Genomic DNA, 20,479 nt, shown 5'->3' with positions numbered 1-20,479 from the left:
TTTGATGCCTCTTTCAAAAGCCAGGAACACTGTATTATAATTCATTCATTGTAAATAATATCAAGTTGTATAATTCCATTTGTATCTGCTGGGAATTTCATGTTACTGCAGTAAGGTCACCCTCATAAGGTATACATTATATATGTACATAGTACAATGCCAAATTTACTGAGCACCTACAATGTGCCAAGTGCTATGCTAGGGCTTGGAGCTATAGAAGCAGTCTCTGATACCATGGGTGGGGGATAACAGCATTTCCGCGTGGTTTGAAAAATGTTATGGAGAGGTAAGCATAGGTTTGATACAAAGAGGAAGGATTGTCAAACATATGTAAGGGAAGGAGGAGACCAGAGTAGGCTTCTGGGTAATGTGGGTATTTTAACTGAAATCTGAAGGATTGTGAGTTAGGCAGAAGAGAGGAAAAGGTGTTCCAGACATAGAAAGTCAAGTGCCGTGACAAAGAAACAACCAGAATATGTTAAGTTCCAGAAAAAGCAAAGTGGCCAAACGTGGTTGACTGCAAAGAATGCACAGAAATGAAAATGTGGATTGAGAACCCTGTAGTTAGAATCCTTATATGACAAACTAAGGAATTTTAATGACATTCTTAAAGCAATAGCAGCTACTATGAAAGATACTCAGCACAAGAGGGACAGGATCATTTTACTGCCTTAGAGATCCCTGAGGGAGGGGCTAGGTGAAGGAAAGATGACTGGCTGTAAAGGAGCTGAGAAGAGAGTACTAGACTAAAGATAGGAAGACTAATTAGAGGTTCTGCTATGATTCATACAAAAAATGAAAAGGATCCAGCCTATAGCAAATAGTGGTAGAAACAGAAATAGGGCAGAAAAGAGTAATATTTACAAGGCAGAATCAACCGGACTTAGTAAATAACTCTAGAAGGCAAACTGTGTGATTTCCAGGTTTTCTATTTGTAGAACACTAAAAACAGTAGAGGGACTGCATAAGAGTAAATTTTTAAAAAGGGAAGAGCAATTAGTTCAATATAGGTTATGCTGAGTTTGAAGTATTTCCTGTATATTTAAATGGAGCAAATAGGCACGTAGTGCTCAGGAAAATGATCTGTGTTTGATATATAAAATTGGGAACGTTAATATTTTGGTAAACATTGAAACCAAGGAACACATAACTAAAGGAAAAAGGTTTAGAACATAATCCCTAGAGCTCCCAACACTTAAAGGTACAACATAAATAATATAGGAAAATGATATTAGGTAGAAAAAAAAAAAAATCAGAGGATAACGATGTAACCAAAATTAAAGAGGGCTGAATTTCAGGATGAAGGAAGTAAGCATGTCAAATGTTAAAGAGAATTTACTTCCATTAAAGTAACAAATACATAACTAATATTTTGCATGTTTTACTTCATTTGTTAATTTTTTTACTAATCAGATGTGTCTTTATATTCTACATACCTCTGTTTCTGCTTGAGTTCTTTGACAGCGATGTTGAGCAATCAGTCTATCAGCCTGTGCAAGGGCTAGAGCTTTTGTTTCCAAAAGATCTTGTAGCCTGCTTTCTTTGGACTACGAGAAAACATATCATTAATTTTCATTTTAGGAATACATCTATGAAAGCTTATTACACATCATTAAAATAAGCTTATACTCACAGCTAATGTGGATAGTTTCATCTCATATATATCCATTATGTCAGATATTCTCACATCACAAATCTGATCCTTTACCTACATTTTAAGAGTAAAAAAAAAATCAGAAAATTTCATTAAAATATTTTGACACAATGACAAAATAAACGCCTACTTCAAAACTAAATCATTAAAATTTAATGATGAGTAACAAAATAAAAACAAATGGTACATCAGGTCACAAATATTTCCTTTTTTAAAAAAAAGGTTTTTTTGAGACAGGTCTCACTCTGTCACCCAGGTTGGAGTGCAGTGGTGTAATCTTGGCTCACTGCAACTTCTGCTTCCTAAGTTCAAGTGATTCTCCTGCCTCAACCTCCTGAGAAGCTAAGACCACAGGCTTATGCCACCACGCCCAGCTAATTTTTTGTATTTTTGGTAGAGGGGGATTCACCATGTTGCCCAGGCTGGTCTTGAACTCATGAGCTCAGGGGATCTGTCCGCCTCGGCCTCCCAAAATGCTGGGATTACGGGCAGAAGCCACTGCACCCAGCAAAATGTTGAAATTTTATGACTTATTTTTCTTCCTTTATTTCCAAATTTGCCAGAATATTGTTATTTCTTATATTAAAAAATAAGTTTTCAATGATGAAATCTGTACCTAATGGTGTTTAGATAAACGTTATAATCAGGGCTGACATACAGCTGGTAACGTACCAGGTTATAATAGCTATTTTTCACTCACCACCATTCCAGACTGAAGTTTCTCTATTAATTCTTCAATATTCAATCCAGGAATGCCATCTTTCAAATGAGGAGGAGTTAAACACTTTACTGATGTTGGAAAACTGTGATTTAATAATTGCCAAGGCATTTTTCTGGGTATATGTTCTGTTTCCTGTTGTCTATAGGCATTATTTGCCGCTATACTTTCTCCAAGTCTGAATGGGAGTCAAAGAAAGGAAAATAAAAACTATATGAAAATAGAAAAAAAGGCAGACTTAGTGTAGAATTAGGAAATCTTTAACAATGGGTCCTTTTTTGGAATAGAAGTCTTCAAATAATCCTGAGACCATGATGAAATGAAGTCTTGGGAAATATTCCAAATTTTCCAGAGCACCCACTTTTCTGTTTCTAACCCTTTATAATGAGAGCTTCACCATTGGTTTGCAGGCATTCTAAGGCTAGTTTATGAGTGTGGATTATCTGTTATAAGTACAAAGTTAATGGTACTGGTCAGAATAATATTCTTATCATGGGTGATATCATCTGGCCTTTATGTCCTTATTCCTTTTCCTTTCTTACTCAGTATATACTTTTCACCAACCTGACTTCCATTTTATCCCTTTAAAATCCTATCTTTCTTCCGCTGAAGGCTTTCATATGAGCTATTCCTTTACCTGGAACATGCTTCCTACCAGATCTGCATAGGGCTGGCTCCTTCTTATCATCAGGTCTCAGTTCTAATTCACCTTTTCAGAGAGGCCTTCACTAATGCCGTAAATAATATTATTATTAACCACTCATCCTCTCTATAGTGATGTAGACAATATGAAAATTTTTTTTTTCACTTATCTTCTAACTAAAGTGCAAACTGTATGACGGCAGACACTCAGTCTAATTTACTATAGGCTGGCTCACACCTGTAACGCCAGCACTTTGGGAGGATCACTTGAGTCCAGGAAGTTCGAGACCAGCCTGGGCAACATGGTGAGATCCTACCTCTACAAAAAAATTAATAAATTAGGCAGGTATGGTGGCACACAGCTGTAGTCCCAGCTCTTCAGGGGGTTGAGTAGGGAGTATCATTTGAGCCCCAGAGGTCGAAGCTACAGTGAGTCATGATCACACCACTGCACCCCAGCCTGGGTGATAGACTGAGACCCTCTCTTGAAAACAAACAAATAAATACACACATAAAAAATGCTACCTACCAATGCATCCATAATATACATTCAGCTTATTAAACTGCTCAAGATAATGTCAAATAAGGGCATTAAATAGTAAGCATAAAATGGACACCAGAGAAAATGCTCAAAAAGAAAATTATCTGCAACACAAATAAGACAGGGAATGCCAAGACAAAGTGAAAATAGTGGGAAGGCCTCACATACAGAGGCAGAGGCTAAGACTCCCATGTTCAGTGAGACTGCAGATTTCCCCTCTGAAGCTTTGAGGTTTTGTTTCATTTCAAACAAAATCTGACATTTTGTTTCATGTCAGATTGCCAGTTTAGGCAAGCAGGCCACCACACGGACCACTTTTAACTTGTTACTTGAAAAGCATCCTATGTATTTTTGTTGTTGCTGTTAAAAAATACGTATTATAAAATTAAGGGAATTTTGGTTATATGGTCTCTAGGTCTTGCATACCATTCTTTAACTCTTAAGGTACGATGACCTAAATTGCTAATTCCAAAAAGTGGGAATTGCTAAATCAGTGAATAGCAGATAGCATGGACCAGCACACTTTTTCTTATAGGTCAAAATAGTAAGTATCTTAGACTCAAGGGTCTATTTGGTCTCTGTCACAATTACCCAATTCTGCTTTTATAGAGCGAAAGCAACATAGACAGAGTATAAAAATGAGTGGGTGTGGCCATATTCCAATAAAACTATTTACAAAAACAGATGCCTGTCCACTGGCCAGTTCGCTGACCCCTGGTATAAAGGGAATATCTTTCCTGTTTATCAACTGCTTCAAATTATTCAAACCATTTTTACAAATTCATACATATAAATAACTTAAATGAAAAAGAATTTTTTAACCAGACTCCTAATAGCCATTAAGTTCAGAAAGCCCTGTAACCTGATTTTTTTTCAAACATAATTGTAAATATTCTTATTGCTTGAAATTAACAAGTATAGTAGAAAACTCTGCCTGATCATCATTTTTCCACTTTGTGATAAAAGCACCAATTTTTTTTCTTTAGGAACACTCCCATTCTCCTATTCCCCAACTAACTTTTAGTCTACATTGTTCTCATGGCTGACCCAGATCTGGTCAACAACTGATGCTTAGACCTTTTCCTTAAACAGTTGAGAAGGAAACTAAACTTTCTATAGAGGAACTAAACTGGGAAGATGTAAGTTTAGAGTGTCCAGAAGTTATCATTAAAAAGAAGTGGCTAGAGACATAGAGGGATAGTAAATGAAGAAAACTTAACCACCAAGATCTAGCTTTTCCCTGAGTGAGTATACATCTGGACTTTTCATTTAAAAGAATCAAACATTTTTAGAAATCATTTGAAAAATTACTATTACAATGAAGTCTTCAATTCACTAATATGCTTGTCTATCTATATTGAGGACTAAAGAAACATAGTGGGATATTCCGACATCACAAGAGATAGACTGTAAATGATTACAACTCACACTAAAGCAGGGAAATCTGGCAGTGGAGCAGCTTCCAATAATATTCTCAGTCCAGACTGTACTTGTTCTCTATTATCTGACGTTAAAGCAAAAGCCAAAGGAGTAATCAAACGTGGGTCCTAAATAAATCAGAAACCAAAAAGGAAGCAGCAGAAAGAATAAACAATGTTAGCTCTTTCAGAGTTGAGGTGAGTAAATATATCTAAATCTTAATTCTGGGCAAATTATAAAGTGTTTCTAATGTCTGAATGCATTATAGTCTCTATTATAATATAGCTTGAATATCTTATACCTTGTTATGGCTGTTTACACTGCCATGCAATCAATATGAACATTAGTTTAAAAAAATCTGGCAAAGGTTTCGAATGCTTTCAAATATGCCTATAAAAATTATGCCTTATATATTTTCATGGCTTAAAAATCCACAACTGACTGATGCATAGAATTAATGTTTTTTTCCAAGCTATCATTTAAAAGAAAAACTTAAAAACGGCCAATCACTTCCAAATTAAGGCTATAAAATGAAAAGTAAAATTCAAATTAAATTAGAACATTTTATACTTACTTCAATCATTCATGTCAGTAAATATTTTACATTAGTACTGTAAGCCCCAAATCATCAACAGGTTGAGTATTCCTTATCTAAAATGTCTGGGACTGGAAGTGTTACACATTTCTGATGTTTGCAGATTTTAGAATATTTACATATACTTACTAGTTGGGCAACTCTAATCCAAAAATCCAAAATGCTTCAGTGGGCACTTCCTTTGGGCCTCATGTTGGTACTTAAAACATTTTGGTTCTTGGAGCATTTCAGATTTTCAAATTAGAGATGCTCAACCTGTATTATAAAAAACGTATCTTAAATAATTGACATAACATCAGTTTGACTCCTTTAAAAAATACACTAAGTTACTAGTGAAGACAATATTAAAACATAAATCCTCAATTAAAATGTTGAGTATCTTGTAGGTATTCAAGTATAATCCAATGTCATAGAACTGTGTAACAGCAGGGCTTTATCTCCAAAACTCTCAATGGTAAGCCTTGCTATTTTCAGTTTTTAGTCAAGGACATTGAAGTTGAGAGAGGTGAAATAAATTACTCAAAAGCGTATTAAGACTAGTAGAGCCAACATTTGAACTCAGTCCCTTAAACATGCTCTCAAAACATACCAGTGGTCCCTGCCTAAGGTTTCAGTTTTGGCTTCTATACCGTCTATATAGTCACTAGAGCCATCTCTGTTAAGCTACTGTAGTAACCTAATCCACCTATTTTTGTTAAACATCTGTTGTAAACATAAGTGTTGTAGATACCAAGGTAAATATTATTACACAAAGTTTTAAGAGGCCACTGTTTTGGACTAGACTCCTACACTAGCCTTTAGCAGACCAAACCTAACCAGAAAGGAGTCGCTCAGATGAGTGCCATGTAATCAAACTGCACTTTGAAATGGGCTAGTTTTCCAAGAAACCAGGAGATTTTAGTCAACCTGAGACAGTATTATAAGGAAGTCCCCTTTATTACAACTCTATAAGCAAAATAACTTTGAAATGACCAATCTGCTTTTAGATCCCTATTTGTGCTTTCTTCAGCCCTTTCCTGTCTATAAAGTTGACCTCCTCTGTTAGCCCAGGAGAATGATTCATTCTGTTTTATAGAATGACGCTGTCAAATTTTAGAATCACAAATAAAAGCCAATTAGAACTTTGAACTAAATTTGTTGTACTTTATCTTTTGATAACATCTAGAGATCTTACTCAGCTACTTATTGTCATTGAAATTTGTGAGTTATTACTTTCTGCACAGCCCTTCTAATTATCACAATCAAGTCCCTTACTTTCGGCTGTCTCCCTATCCCCTTAATACCCTACATCAACCCTAACCAAAAACAAAAGCCCTAAAACAAATACCACTCTTCCTCCAATGCCAACAGAAACAAATGAAGAAATTTACAAGCACAACACAAGAAAGGAAAGGGCTAAGGAAGCAGCACTATTGTGAACATTCTCTACATAAGGGTCATGAGCACTTATGTTCAATTCCTATAAAAGTATATAAAATAACTGTGCAGTGAGACTATTATAGCCACTTAAAACAAGAACTTTAAATTTTCTTCTCATGGCCAAATCTAAGAGAAACATCTTCTAAAGATTATTAAATATTAAAACAGAATATTAAAACAGAAACTTATATTAGGACCATTTATGTATGAATAAACTTCAATGTTTCAAGAGTTTAAACCCACCTGAAGGATTTTGTAGAAGCTTACTTCCATACCAGGAACCAATGGTTTAAGTTTGTTAATCAAATCAAGAGTTTTCAAAATTACATCAGCAGCAAGTTTGCTTTAAAGATAAATCACATTTAAATTAGACAACTGAAAAATTTCTTAGAGCTTGTTTCTGCCCAAAATTCTAAAGAAACTGAAAAGAAAAAAAAAAAAACTTGTGTTTTTAAGATTCAAGATGATAAAGTACTATTTCTACTGAGAAGTAAAAATACAAAGCAATCAACATTATAACTCGAGACCCAAAGAAAACAAACCGGCATTAATAGCCTTAGACAGCATTTCTTTTACTACCAACAGGCTTCAACTTTCTGTTTCAAGTAAGTAGTAGTTTTAAAACATGGTCCATTTAATTCTTAGCTTTGTCATTAGAATATCAACAGAGGGTAACCTTAGGCAATACAGAATATCTAATGTGTAATAAATGAATTATATTAGGTCATGTTCTGAATTTTGTACCTGAAAGGAGTATAAAAATATAAAAACAGATAATTCTTATTCTAAAGGTACACAATTACTGACAACTGTGACATTTACGGAAATAGAAACAAATAATAGTGTCTAGCATTTAGCAGGTTTTCAATGAAGATTTGTTAGATGGACTTAATTTATAGGGTATAAAAGAGTATCTTACTACCATCCAGCGAAAATCCATCTTTAACCATAATTCCTGACATGCTAAGGAAGGAGAGCTGTGATTAAAAATATCTTCAGCAGTGACTGATTTCCTTGTAATAAAACTACCCTTCTGTTTTTTCATGCTTTTCATTTAAAAAAGTAAAATTAAGGCCGAGCGCGGTGGCTCACTCCTGCAATCCCAGCACTTTGGGAGGCTGAGGCGGGTGGATCATGAGGTCAGGAGATCGAGACCAGCCTGGCCATGGTGAAACCCTGTCTCTATTAAAATACAAAAAATTAGCCAGGCATGGTGGCACGCACCTGTAGTCCCACCTATTGAGGAGGCTGAGGCAGGGGAATCGCTTGACTTCGGTAGATGGAGGTTGCAGTGAGCCAAGATCGTGCCACTGCAATCCAGCCTGGCAAAAAGAGCAAGACTCCATCTCAAAAAAAAAAAAAAAAAAAGTAAACAAATAAATTACTGAGGCAATGTCAAAAAGGAGCTCCAGAAATGTTCAGAACCCTTAGATAATTACAGTAAAACAAGACAAAAGAAACCTAAACAATAAAAAGCATGTTAATATCTTTCTTCAAAAGCACAAAATCTACAAATTGAATTTACAAAAAAGTCATTATGAAAATATGTTTGTTAATCTGTTATATATTAAGTTATAACCAAAGGATGGTCCTCCAAAAGGATGAGAATCACCGTATCTTTTGATTTTTTACTACCTTGCCATTTTGTCATTAGATTTCATATACTCACGATAATTCAGAATCTGCAATCTTTGTTCCAAATCCCAGGTCAATCTTGCCATATGTAAACTGTTGTTCTATCAGAGTGGTACACTTGACAGTTGTCAGGATTTTTGCAATATGCATTTTCATTGTATCATCTCCACAGAGAGGTAAGTTTTGTTAAGATACACAACAAAAAATTCTCAAATTACTTTATGTATAAAATATACCATTCGGGATGATTTCATACCAATTATATAATTACTGTTGTCCAGTATAATTATTGTTAAATTAGCTCAATGACAGACAAGGAAACTGCAACTCAAATAATTTAAGTGGCTAATAAGTGGTAAGAGATGGACTGGCACCCAAAGTTTCTGACTCAAAGGTTAAAAAACCAAGGATATTTCTCCATTGGATGTCTGTTTTTGTTAGCAAGAATCTCAATGGTTCAATAAATATTTATTGAATAAAGGGAAGTTGTTTTGTCATATTTGTATATTATAAATTAAAGTAAATAGCTATTATTTTTTAAAGGGCCAAGTTGTGGTCCAATTCAATGAGAAGGACCCACTTTATTAATTGTAGATATCTCTAAGGTCAAGCAATCATGTGTCCCTACTGCAGTGGTTCTCAAGGACCGTATGTTAGAATCACCTGCATAGTTTAAACAATCACAAAAAAGCCAACACACAAACACACACTACCGAGTGATTTCAGGGTTTCATATTACTCCAATTAAATCAGAATCTCTGGAAGTAAGGTTTTAGCATCAAATTTTTATTTTATTTTATTTTTTTTTACATGTTCTCCAGGTGATTCTAGGTAGGAAATCAGCGTTCAGAGTCACTACTTTAAAGAAAGAAGAAAATTAAGGAGCAGTACCTTAGAAGAGGATATTAAACAGAGGAATTTGCTCTAGGACATTTTCCTTTTGCTCTGAGATACAAGGAAACCTGACTAGATCAATTTAAGAGATCAGGTTGAGATACAGTGGCTCTTTGCTCACGGTAAAAAAGTATTAATGAACTGTTTTAAAATCGGGACTTGGACTTCTTTGCAACTCAGAATTATTTGATCTAGGAAAAAGTGAACACAAGGAAGACCTAGAAAATCAGTATACAGAAGTTAAGCAGTGAAACTAATTGTTCAAGTTTTCTTTTTAAATTAATTAATTTGTGTTGATATACTTGCCTTTTCTTATAACCATTATTAAGGCAATTATGAAGGCTTTTATTTTTAAAACATAAGCTAAAACAACTGGGCTAAAATCGTGACAACTCCATCAGTATTTCTTTATCCATGAATATATACCACCAAAAAATGGCACTACTAATCATCCAGCGGCAATAATTAGCAACAAGCAGAAACGAGTAACATGGAATAACAGAACAGTCATTTTAGAATATACTACCAAATATCAAATTGTGATACAAATGTAAAAATCAAGCTTAAACAGCATTTTAAAAAACGTATCTCCCCTTAAAAGTTTCAAACAGAAAAAGAAGGAAAAAAAACCTTGGATCTTTTTCAGACTCATTGAGAATTTTTTCTATAGTTTAAATTTTAGTTCAATAATTCTAGATAAATATGAGCAAAAAGTGAAAAATTACAAAGACAAAATGCAGTGAATGCAATATAGAAAAAAATGGTTATTTATATAGTTTTCACATTGATGACAGTAAAGGATATTTAACAAAACTTCAATGGCCTTGGCCATCCTTTCACATTTTTTTCTTATTAAAGCCTCATCTAGATTTTGTTCTGTGAACTGAAGTTGATCAAGGATTGTAGGTAGCAGAAGGGTCACAAAACGATCAGCTGAAGAACAGTTAGCAGCATCTATGACATCCTGGAGAATTACCCATCACAAATGATTAAAAACAAAGATGGAATATATGATACGGAAATAGTCATCACTGAGTTATAACACTCTCTTTAAATTTTTTATATTTCCTGCAGTACGCCATTGACCTAAGTCTCCTATTAATATTGAAGTTTTTATTTATAATTTACACCTTTATCCAGTTTTGAGGGCTTTCGCTTTTTTTCTCAAATTAGACAGTAAGGTAAAACTTTTTAAAATAAGACTTTTTAAAACAGGCTTTGTGAATTAAAAATTATTCTAAACTAAAAGTACTTATTGAAAACAAACATCCTAAATCTGCTAAAAGTAATTATAATAATAGACCTTGGTCTTAATAGTTTATAACCACAAATAATTTCCATCAAGACCTCAAAGAGCTTAATTGTTAAAACTGATTGTTAAACAATCATGAACAAGAGAAAATAGAAAATTTTGTGCATAATTCTTAATGAACACACTTAATCACTTCATACACATATTTGTGTATAAGATCAAGTTGGACAAGAAATGCTTTCAGAAGATATTGGGTTGGGCAGAATGAATTTAAAAACAGGGAGAATAGTAGAGAATACTAAATTGCCCAGATAGTAAGATCTACCAGAATGCAGAGTTTTGTCTGTATCTTAAGTGCCTAACACATTGTGTGGCATGCTCAACTCCATTTCACTGACTGAATCCAATATTCCTATATTATTCACTCAATGGCCTAATAAACTTGGAATGGAGAGACAATGTGACTATTCCAACTAGTCATGCAACAAATCATATAAATCTTAGTATCTTTACTTATTACACTGAAACAAGCGCTACATATATAAGCTATTCAGTGAAAAAAAAAGGAAAATACTAATATATATGAGGGGCAGAAAAAAACTTAGGGAGTCTAGTGGGTGACTGTTAGTAATTGACAAGTTTTCCTCGAGTGTATGAACTGGAAGTTTACTAAGAATGTTTTGAAGACAAATTGCTGAGAGTCACAAAAGTAGAAAAGTCAATCTGTCATTCATCCTATTACCTCAAATATTTCCTTGAACAACTCCAATGCTAAAACAGAACAGTTTTCTGATCCATCCAAAGGTTGGTTTAACCAGCGCAGTAGAGCCACAGTAGGCTCTAAACATTTAGGATGGCTTCCTAGAGTGGCGTTGCCAGATGGAGACTGTTCAAACATCATCTGAGTGAGCACATGGCGCAGCTGAGTCACTGAACAGAAGGCAAGAAGTAATTCTAAAACCTGTGCAATAGAAAGTCTTCATTAAATGTCAATTTCATTAGATTTTTAATATACAGAGCAAGTGTATGATGAAGCTGAAAATGCCATGTATTTTTAAAGAAAACATTCTAAAACAAAACTTAAAAGTAGCTTCTAATTTTTCTTTCAATATTATTTTTCAAATGTGTGAATAGGTTCCAGAATGTTACAAATAAATTTATTAATGGTGCTTACTCCTGAGAAGCAGGACTGTGAGAACCTCAGAGGCAAGGTCAACTTCAACTAATGTTACACTACTCCCACCCCTTCCACAGTACTTATTTTTAAACATACACGTTTTGTTTATAAATGACCAAAAAAACCCTAAAAAATAAAATTAGAATGAACAATACTTGTTATAATCCTAAAATTCAATAACTGCTATAAAGGATACTGCAGCATAGAATATTAAACCTTCAGGATGGTTATTTCCACATTGTTTGCACTGTTGGCATTATGACCCTTAGCTCTCCTACTGTACCCCATTTCTTCTCTACTTTATAAATGAGCCTTCCACCATTACATAACATTCCCCATCAATCTGTTTATTAGATGTTAAGCTAAATTCCACCTCATTTCATACACTACCAATCATTAAAAAAAAAAAAATTTTTTCATAAGATCTCCTTGCCTCTCTGATTTCCAATTTTTTAAGTCTGATTCTTACAAATGATATATAATTGAGATTAGTGTTTTAATCAACTTGAGAGTATCTGTATTTAAGAGAATCCAGTCCGTTAGCATTTGCAGTAACAAATAATCTTTAATAAATATAAACTGTAGCACAGCCATGTGGCACTTAGTGATGATATGTCGCTTAATGCATCATTAAGTGATTTTGTCGTGTGATCATAAGAGTGTACTTACACAAACCTAGATGGTAGAGCCTACTGTACACCTTTATTGCCTGTGGGCTACAAGCCTGTACAGAATACTAAATACTATAGGCAACTATAACACAATTGTAAGTACTTGTGTATTTAGACATAGAATACAGTATAAAAGATTAAAAATGGTATACCCGTCCGCATAGAACACTTACCATAAATGAAACTTGCAGGACTGGAAGTTGCTCTGGGTGAGTTGTGAGTGAATGTAAAGGCCTAGGACATTACTGTATATTGCTCTAGACTTCATAAAGACTGTATGCTTAAGCTATATTTTAAAATTTCTTTAATAAATTAACCTTAGCTTAACATAACTTTTTAACTTTATAAGAGTGTCAATTTTTAAAGTTTTTGACTCTTGTAGTAAGAGAAACACATTATATAGCTATACAAAAATACTTTATTTATATCCATATTCCATCGGTTTTTTTCTATTTTTAAAATGTTGGGTTTGTTTTTCTTTTTAAACTTTTTTTGTTGAAAACAAAGACACAAACAGATACATTAGCCCAGGTCTACACTGGGCCAGGGTAATCAATATCACTTCCACCTCCATATCTTGTCCCACTGGAAGGTCTTCAGCGGCAGTAATACATAGGGAACTGTCATCTCTAATAACAACAATACCTTCTTCTGGAATACCTCCTGAAGGATCTGCCTGGCTGTTTTACAGCTAACTTTTTATAAGTAGAAGTACACTCTAAAATAACAAAGAATAAGTGGTAACGCCTTTATCAAAATATTGTGTACTGTACATAATCTTATTAATACGTGCTATACTTTTATACAACTGGCAGCTCAGTAGGTTTGTTTACACCAGCATCATCACAAACACATGTAATACACGTAACACTACCATGTTAAAATGTCCATGATGTCATAGGCAATAAGAAGTTTGTGTCTGTCATTGACTAAAATGTCATTATGTAATGTATGACTATACTTATTTTTGAATAGGTAATAAATTTACATGGTTCAAAAGACAAACCCTGGAGGCAAGCAATGTTACCAGTTGCTTGTGTATCTTATAAGATGTCCATTATGAACACACAAGAAGACAGCTTTCCATGCACATTAGTTTTCTTTTAACGTACATACATAAAAGTAAAAAAATTAATCACTAGTGCAGAGCTGGATGACTTTCCCAAAATGGAACATATTCCACTGTTGATGGTATTTGGGTTATCATTGTTAGTTATTAGGAACAGTACTGCTACATTCTGTACACATGTATACAATTCTTTGTGAAAAATACCTACAAGAGAGATTTCTAGGTCACAGTTTATACATATGCCCAGTATTAATAGATACCAGTTTTCATAATTGGTTGTACTGGGAGTACTAAATGAAAGTTAAGGTATGTTTGCTATTTTCCATTTTAATCAACTGATGGGTGACAGATGGTATCATACTACCATTTAAATTTGCATTTCCCTGAAGATTGATAAAGTGTTACAATCACTTCATGTTTATTGACCAATTCAACTTTTTTGCTCGGGTTATCTTCTGGGCTCTGTGTTTTTTTCTGATACATACGTACAATGTAGAAAAATGATGCATTTTGGATAAGAGTTCTTTGTTAGATATATACATTGTAGATATCTATTCCCATTCTTCGACTTTTCTTTCTTTTATTAGTGGTCTTATCATGAATAGAAACTTAATTTTAATGTAGCCCAACTTATAAACTTTTTCCTTGTAGAGTTAGTGCTTTTGTTTCCTGTTTAAGAAAATCATTGTCTACCCCAAGGCCATAAAGATACTCTGTTAAGTGTTTCTTCTAAAACCTTCATTATTTTTACTTTTCACATTTAAATCTACAACCTGTCTTATACTGAGTTTTGCATTTGGTATGAGGTGGGAGTGGGGTGGGGTGAAGATTCAGTTTTTGCCATATGCATATTCAATTGACCCAGTGTCAGAAATGACCATACCTTTAAGACTCTACTGTTGTCAATCAGGAGACCATATGCTGTGGGTTTGGTTCTGCTCCATTCTGTTCCATTGGGCTATCTATCATTATGACAAAATACTGCACTGTCTTTAGACTAATCCCCTAAGCACCTGACATTTTAAAAAATCAGTAAATAGCATAAAGTTCTATTTGTCAAGAGAATATAAGTAAAATATGTATTTACTGATCTTGTATCCAGCCGACTTGTTAAATAGATTGACTTAATTTTAATAATGGTTTCCATAGATTTTAGGTTTTCTATATTCTCAGGTCATCTGAATAGTGAGTTTTATTCTCCTTTCCAATCTCTATACCTTCTTAATTTCTCTTGCCTTATTGGGCTGGTTGGGACCACCAATACTATGCTGAACATTACTGGTGATAATGAGCATTGTTTTCTTATTCCTAATCTTGAGGAAAGCTTTCAATAATTTGCATTTAAAAAGATGATGCAGTAGATTTTTGGTAATTACTAGATCAGGGAAAGGAAGTTTCTCTTTATTCCCAATGTACTAATCTTAATCATGAAGAGGTATTAAATTTTATCAAATGCTATTCTCCCTTTAATGAGATAATATAGGTTTTCTGCTTTTTTGGTAATGTGGGAAATTATATTAATTTCCAAATGTTAAACCATCTTTGCATTCCTGCAATAAACCTCATTTAGTAATAAGACATGATCTTTTTTATGTGTCGCTAACTTTGATTTGCTAATATTTTGTTTAGGATTTTTGCGATACGTTCATGAAAGATAAAATTTTCATCTGTTGTAGTATCCTTGTCAGGTTTTGCTATTAAGGTTATACTGGCCTTATAATAAAACACACTGTACTCTATTATCTATTTAAAAAGACACTCAACTATTTCTTCCCCACCAAGATGTATTTTGCTTTCACTGCTCCCCACTTCTATCATAACAAGAATTATTTTTTACTTTAAAATAAAAACTAAGTTTTAAATTTTTATTTATTTTTATTTTTTTACTTTTTCATTCTCTTCCAGGTTTTCTGATACCCATAGAATGCTTCTACTCCCCTGAGCTACCTGACCCCCTAAATTCCCTGAGATGGTTTAATAACTTTAGATTCGATTATTAGATTTTTCCCTTGCTGTGTGTCTCCTCTATTTCAAGAATCCTTATTTAGCACCTATATTAGAGATTCCTAGTCACTTTATTAAGATCCATTTAGATGCTAACTAGGAATAGTTCTCACATTGCATAGGAGAAAGGAATGTAGAAATTCTAGTGTTCAAAATAAAAAGAAAATATAGTTAAGTAATAAACTTTGTACTATTTCAACCTTTCTACCATCTTTTATATCACTGTTGCAAATGATTAGTTCAAAGTCATTCTAATTTTTTTCTTCTATAAAAACTTATAAGGTAAAAGCTGACCTGAAAAAGTCTTACTTCACACCAGACACAAAAGTCAATTGTAGGAAGACTACAGATCTATATGGGAAAGTTAAAAAAGCTAGAAAGCTTTTAGAGGAAAACAATGGAGTCCATCTTTGTGACTTTGGAATATGCCAAGAGTTCCTAAGTGGAACACAAAAAACACTAAATTGATCTAAGTTAAAATCAAGGCACCATTAGGTGAGTAAAAAGGCAACTCACAGAATGGAAGAAAATATTTGCATGTCATATACCCATCAAAAGACTCCAAAATAAATCCTCCTACATGTAAGTGAGAGAAAGACAGACAATGCATTAAACAAATGAGCAAGAGACATAAACAGGCATGTCAAAGAATATATAAATGGCCAATGAATAAGTAAACTGATATTAATTTTCATTAATTAATAAAATATTAATTTAAATCATAATGCAATACTACTATTAGAATTGCATAAATGGCTAAAATGAAAACGTGAAAAATATCAAGGGTTGACAAGAACGCAGACTGACCAAATCTTCATACGCTGGTCCAACTGATATTTTGGGAAAACCGTTTCATAGTGCCTACTGAACATATGTATATCCTATGACATAGTGATTCCTCTCAAAGGTATAAAGCTAAGACAAGCATGTCCATAAGCTCATCAAAAGACATGTAGAAAATCGTAAATGGAGGTTTCTTCGTAACTGATAATCATAAACAAAAGAACACCAATTGTGCTCCTTTCCTCCTGGGGGCCCAGTGTGCAATGGCTGCAAATAGCTGCTTCCTCGGTAACATATGCAGCCTGTTGCTTGTATGGGTTGCACTAAGAAACCTTAGAAACAGCCCTTTCCAATGTACATTCATGTCTCTGACCTCCTGCTGTCCCTCATCTAGGCTTCCGAGAGGTATGTAAGGTGCGTTTGGAAAGCCCCCAGGGCATAGTGACCAGGGTTCACATTGGCCAAGTCATCATGTCCATTCACATGAATCTGCAAAATAAGGAGCATGTGACTAAGGCCCTACATGCAGGGCCAAGTTCAAGGTCCCTAGCTGCCAGAAGATCCATCTCAAAGTGGGGCTTTACCAAGTTAAATGTCAATAAATTTGAAGACATGGCAGCTGAGAAGTGGCTCATTCCAGACGGTGGTGAGGTCAAATACATTCCCAAATGAGGCTCCCTGACAAGTAGTAAGCACTACGTTCATAAGGGCTTTCATTGTAATGCCCCCTTACTCATGCTCATCAATAAATCATACTTCCTTTCTAAAAAAAGTACCAATCTAACAATCTACAACTATATGAAATATGAATGAATCTCATCACATTAACATTATGTTGAACCAAAAAAAGTCTAGACTGAAAACCTATTTATTATATGCTTTTATTTACATAAAACTCCAAAATAAAAAAAAAACCTCTCTCTATATACGCTGTTAGAAGTCAGTATAGTGGTTATAGCAGTTATCCTTGGTAAAGATAAGGAATGGGAAGGAATAGGTACTGACTGCAAGGAAGCATAAGAAGGGTTCTAGAATACTGGTAACATTCTACATTCTGATCTAGACACTGGCTACATAACTGTATCCCTATTGTAAAAATACAGAGAGCTGTGCTTTAGATTTTTCTGCATTTTACAGTTTTTTTAAAGTTTAAACAAAAAGTCATGTTTTTACATACCTTTGAAGAGGAATCAGGATCCTTTCCATTAAGAAGAACTAATACTTGATTAAGACATGAAGAAAAGTGCTCATATCTAGGTTTAAAATAAAAATATACATCAAATGATAAAATTGATATATCAAAAGGGATTTACAAGATAAATATAAAAATTATGTGTATCTTCTTTCATCTATTTATTTATTTGGGCTTCCAATATAGAACACATTCTTGTAAAGTTTATACTTAAAACTTGTCATATGTCTTATCATTATGATATACATAAATTGGCCCTGTCATTTATAAAAACAGTGATTCATGTGGCAATAAATAAATCATTAAAATTTTCAGTGCCTCAGTTGCTCTATTTTTTTAAGATTTTGTTCAGTTTGTAAAAATCCAAAGGATAGAGGAACATCCTAACAAATTATACAGCTGCTTATTTATTTAAGGCACCTAAAATTGCCAGGCACTAAATAAGTTTCTGCAAGTAAAGAAGTAAGGGGCAGCAACCTGTGTTACACAACTCCAAGAGGTATCAGAGGTACCCCTAGCATTATATTCTATGTGACTGATGTATCCTAGATTTGGGAGATGGTGCACTGACAGGGAGCTCACAGTCTAAAGATGAGGGAGAAGGACAGAAAGAGATAATACAAGGTAATATAAAATATAATGCTCTAATGAAGGAATGTATGGGACACTATGGAACAAAGAATATTGTCTCGGTATTAAACCCAGACTCGAGTCTTAAAAAACAGAAATAGAAGTTAGACATGTAAAAGAGAAAGTACTCTAGTCTTCTAGAGGGAATACCCTAGAGAAAATAGCACATGGATACATGAAAGGGTATTTCTAGTAAGGTGGAAGTTCTATTTATTGTCTAATATGATTAGACAAAAAAACAAAATGTATGAAGAAATAACGTTGAGAGGTTGTCAGGGATCAGATTTTGAAGGGCTATACTGAGAATGTGGATATTTACCTTGAATGTAATGGTAGGTAGGTCAAAGATTTTAAAAGGGACATGTGGTTGAAGAAAAAGTTTTGAGTATATTTATAAGTTAAACAGGAAAGGTCAACTGAATGGAAGGGCCCTGAAGAGAAAGGAGCAAGTGCTTCAGAAAAGTCAAAATGAGACAATGCATAGAGTAATGAACATACTTATGAGTAAAACAAGATGCAACTAAGTAAGAATTTGGTATAAACATAGGTAAGTTTGTCCAGGGGCAAGGATTTAAGACATCTCCATTCAAATGAGGCTCCATTTAGATTTTTTTTTTTTCTGTGAAACAGAGATAAGGTCATTTGCATAAAAGGAAGCAAGAGAAAAAGAATAAATTTGAAAGACCAGCTGGGCCAGAAGCTCAAATCTATAATCCCAGCGCTTTGGGAGGCCAAGGCAGGTGGATCTCTTGGGGTCAGGAGTTCAAGACCAGTATGGCCAACATGGCAAAACTCCTTCTCCATTAAAAATACAAAAATTAGCTGGGCGTGGTGACATGTGCCTATAATCCCACCTGTTTGGGAGGCTGAGGCACGAGAATCACTTGAACCCAGGAAGCGGAGGTTGCAGTGAGCCAGATTGCACCACTCCAGCCAGGGCAACAGAGCAAGGCTCTGTCTTTAAATAAATAAATTTGAAAGATGCATTGTAGGAAACGAGAAAGTAAGCTGACGAATAAATATAAGAGGTCCGGCCCAGATACAGTTGTATGATTTTCTCATGCTCTAATTAGTAGCCATGCATTAAGTTAGACTTTGGAAGAGATTTATTCAGGATTGGGTTATTGTTCAATGGCATACCAGATAAACAAGAGGAGTTGCCAGAGGTCATTCTGGGGTTCAGGATGGATAGAGTATAAAATAGATAATAGAACTCAGAGACTTACGGAAGAAATGATTAAGCAACCTCTCACTAATGCTAAACCAGATTATCTTTCAGTCTTCCAGAAGAGGTTTATTCAAAAGAATTTTTGTTTACTATGAAGCTGCTGAATAAGCACCTTCTGGTGGCCAGAATAGATATACATGGATATTGGGAGAATATTACAACAGATGAAGAGAAGGCAGGTCATGGGAAGGCACTCTGGAAGAAAAATCTCACTTATCTAGAGATTCTTAAGAGAAGAAACAGTGAAATGCTAAAGTGAATATTTCTTGGTTTCACAAAATATCAGCGGAGCCGAATGAACAGTGGTCAAGTTTGTCCTAGTGCTTAGCTTTTATTAAAACTTTTAGATTCTATGTTTCTTAAACATCAGGGACTGTGTCTTCATATCCTATTGCGGCTAAGTGCCTGACCATAGGTGGGGCTCAATAAATGTTTCTTGTATGTGAAACTCTTTGAAACAATTTTAGTTATTTCCTAATTCAGGATCACAAAGCAGTTTATGCCCCAGCAAAATTGAATTACAAAGCAAAAAGGCTACAAGCTCATTGGAAAACAATTACTACTTAATCTCAAAACATAAATGATCCCATGAAATACAGAGACAGAAAGCCATATGAACATGTGTTCCCATTTCACTTATAACAAAAGAGGCACACACCAAAGGAAACATTACCAATTTTTATACAAAAAATTTAAAAAAAGACACAAACATAAGGACTTCAATGTTTCAAGATTATAAATGTTTCATTTATTTATAATTTATGTAGAAATATTTATTTGTATTGTGCCTATAATGAAAATATTCTTTCAAATAATCATAATGCCGCTTAAGTTTTAAAATTAGCCAAAATGCCTATACTTTGGAGAATGGCATAACCCTATTGATCTAAAGCAAAGACGGAAATACACACATACACAATGACCTTGTTATACTTTACATTTCAGTTCAGGAAAGA

General features: G+C 34.1%; 1 protein-coding gene and 1 non-coding gene across 3 annotated transcripts in view; one reads left to right on the top strand and one right to left on the bottom strand.

Moving 5' to 3' along the window:
* Positions 1 to 20,479, bottom strand: part of CIP2A (cellular inhibitor of PP2A) — a 39,492-nt gene that overhangs the window by 8,508 nt on the left and 10,505 nt on the right. For both annotated transcript variants that reach the window (XM_032299172.1, XM_032299173.1), the window contains 9 exons: positions 17,651 to 17,726; positions 11,512 to 11,730; positions 10,322 to 10,481; positions 8,658 to 8,799; positions 7,232 to 7,331; positions 4,984 to 5,102; positions 2,355 to 2,550; positions 1,634 to 1,708; positions 1,437 to 1,547 (listed from right to left, as the gene is read on the bottom strand). In XM_032299172.1, the coding sequence (XP_032155063.1) occupies positions 1,437 to 1,547; positions 1,634 to 1,708; positions 2,355 to 2,550; positions 4,984 to 5,102; positions 7,232 to 7,331; positions 8,658 to 8,799; positions 10,322 to 10,481; positions 11,512 to 11,730; positions 17,651 to 17,726 (1,198 nt within the window). The remainder of the gene's footprint in view (positions 1 to 1,436; positions 1,548 to 1,633; positions 1,709 to 2,354; positions 2,551 to 4,983; positions 5,103 to 7,231; positions 7,332 to 8,657; positions 8,800 to 10,321; positions 10,482 to 11,511; positions 11,731 to 17,650; positions 17,727 to 20,479) is intronic.
* LOC116565629 lies at positions 16,684 to 16,818 on the top strand. The gene has a single exon (XR_004275546.1). It is a non-coding gene; the product is annotated as a small nucleolar RNA SNORA70 (small nucleolar RNA).

The sequence above is a fragment of the Sapajus apella genome, unplaced genomic scaffold (assembly GCF_009761245.1).
Source record: "Sapajus apella isolate SASKATOON/1434 unplaced genomic scaffold, GSC_monkey_1.0 scaffold40, whole genome shotgun sequence".
Lineage (NCBI taxonomy): Eukaryota > Metazoa > Chordata > Mammalia > Primates > Cebidae > Sapajus > Sapajus apella.
The sequence above is the reverse complement of the archived record's forward strand: the minus strand, read 5'-3'. Positions and strand labels throughout refer to the sequence as shown.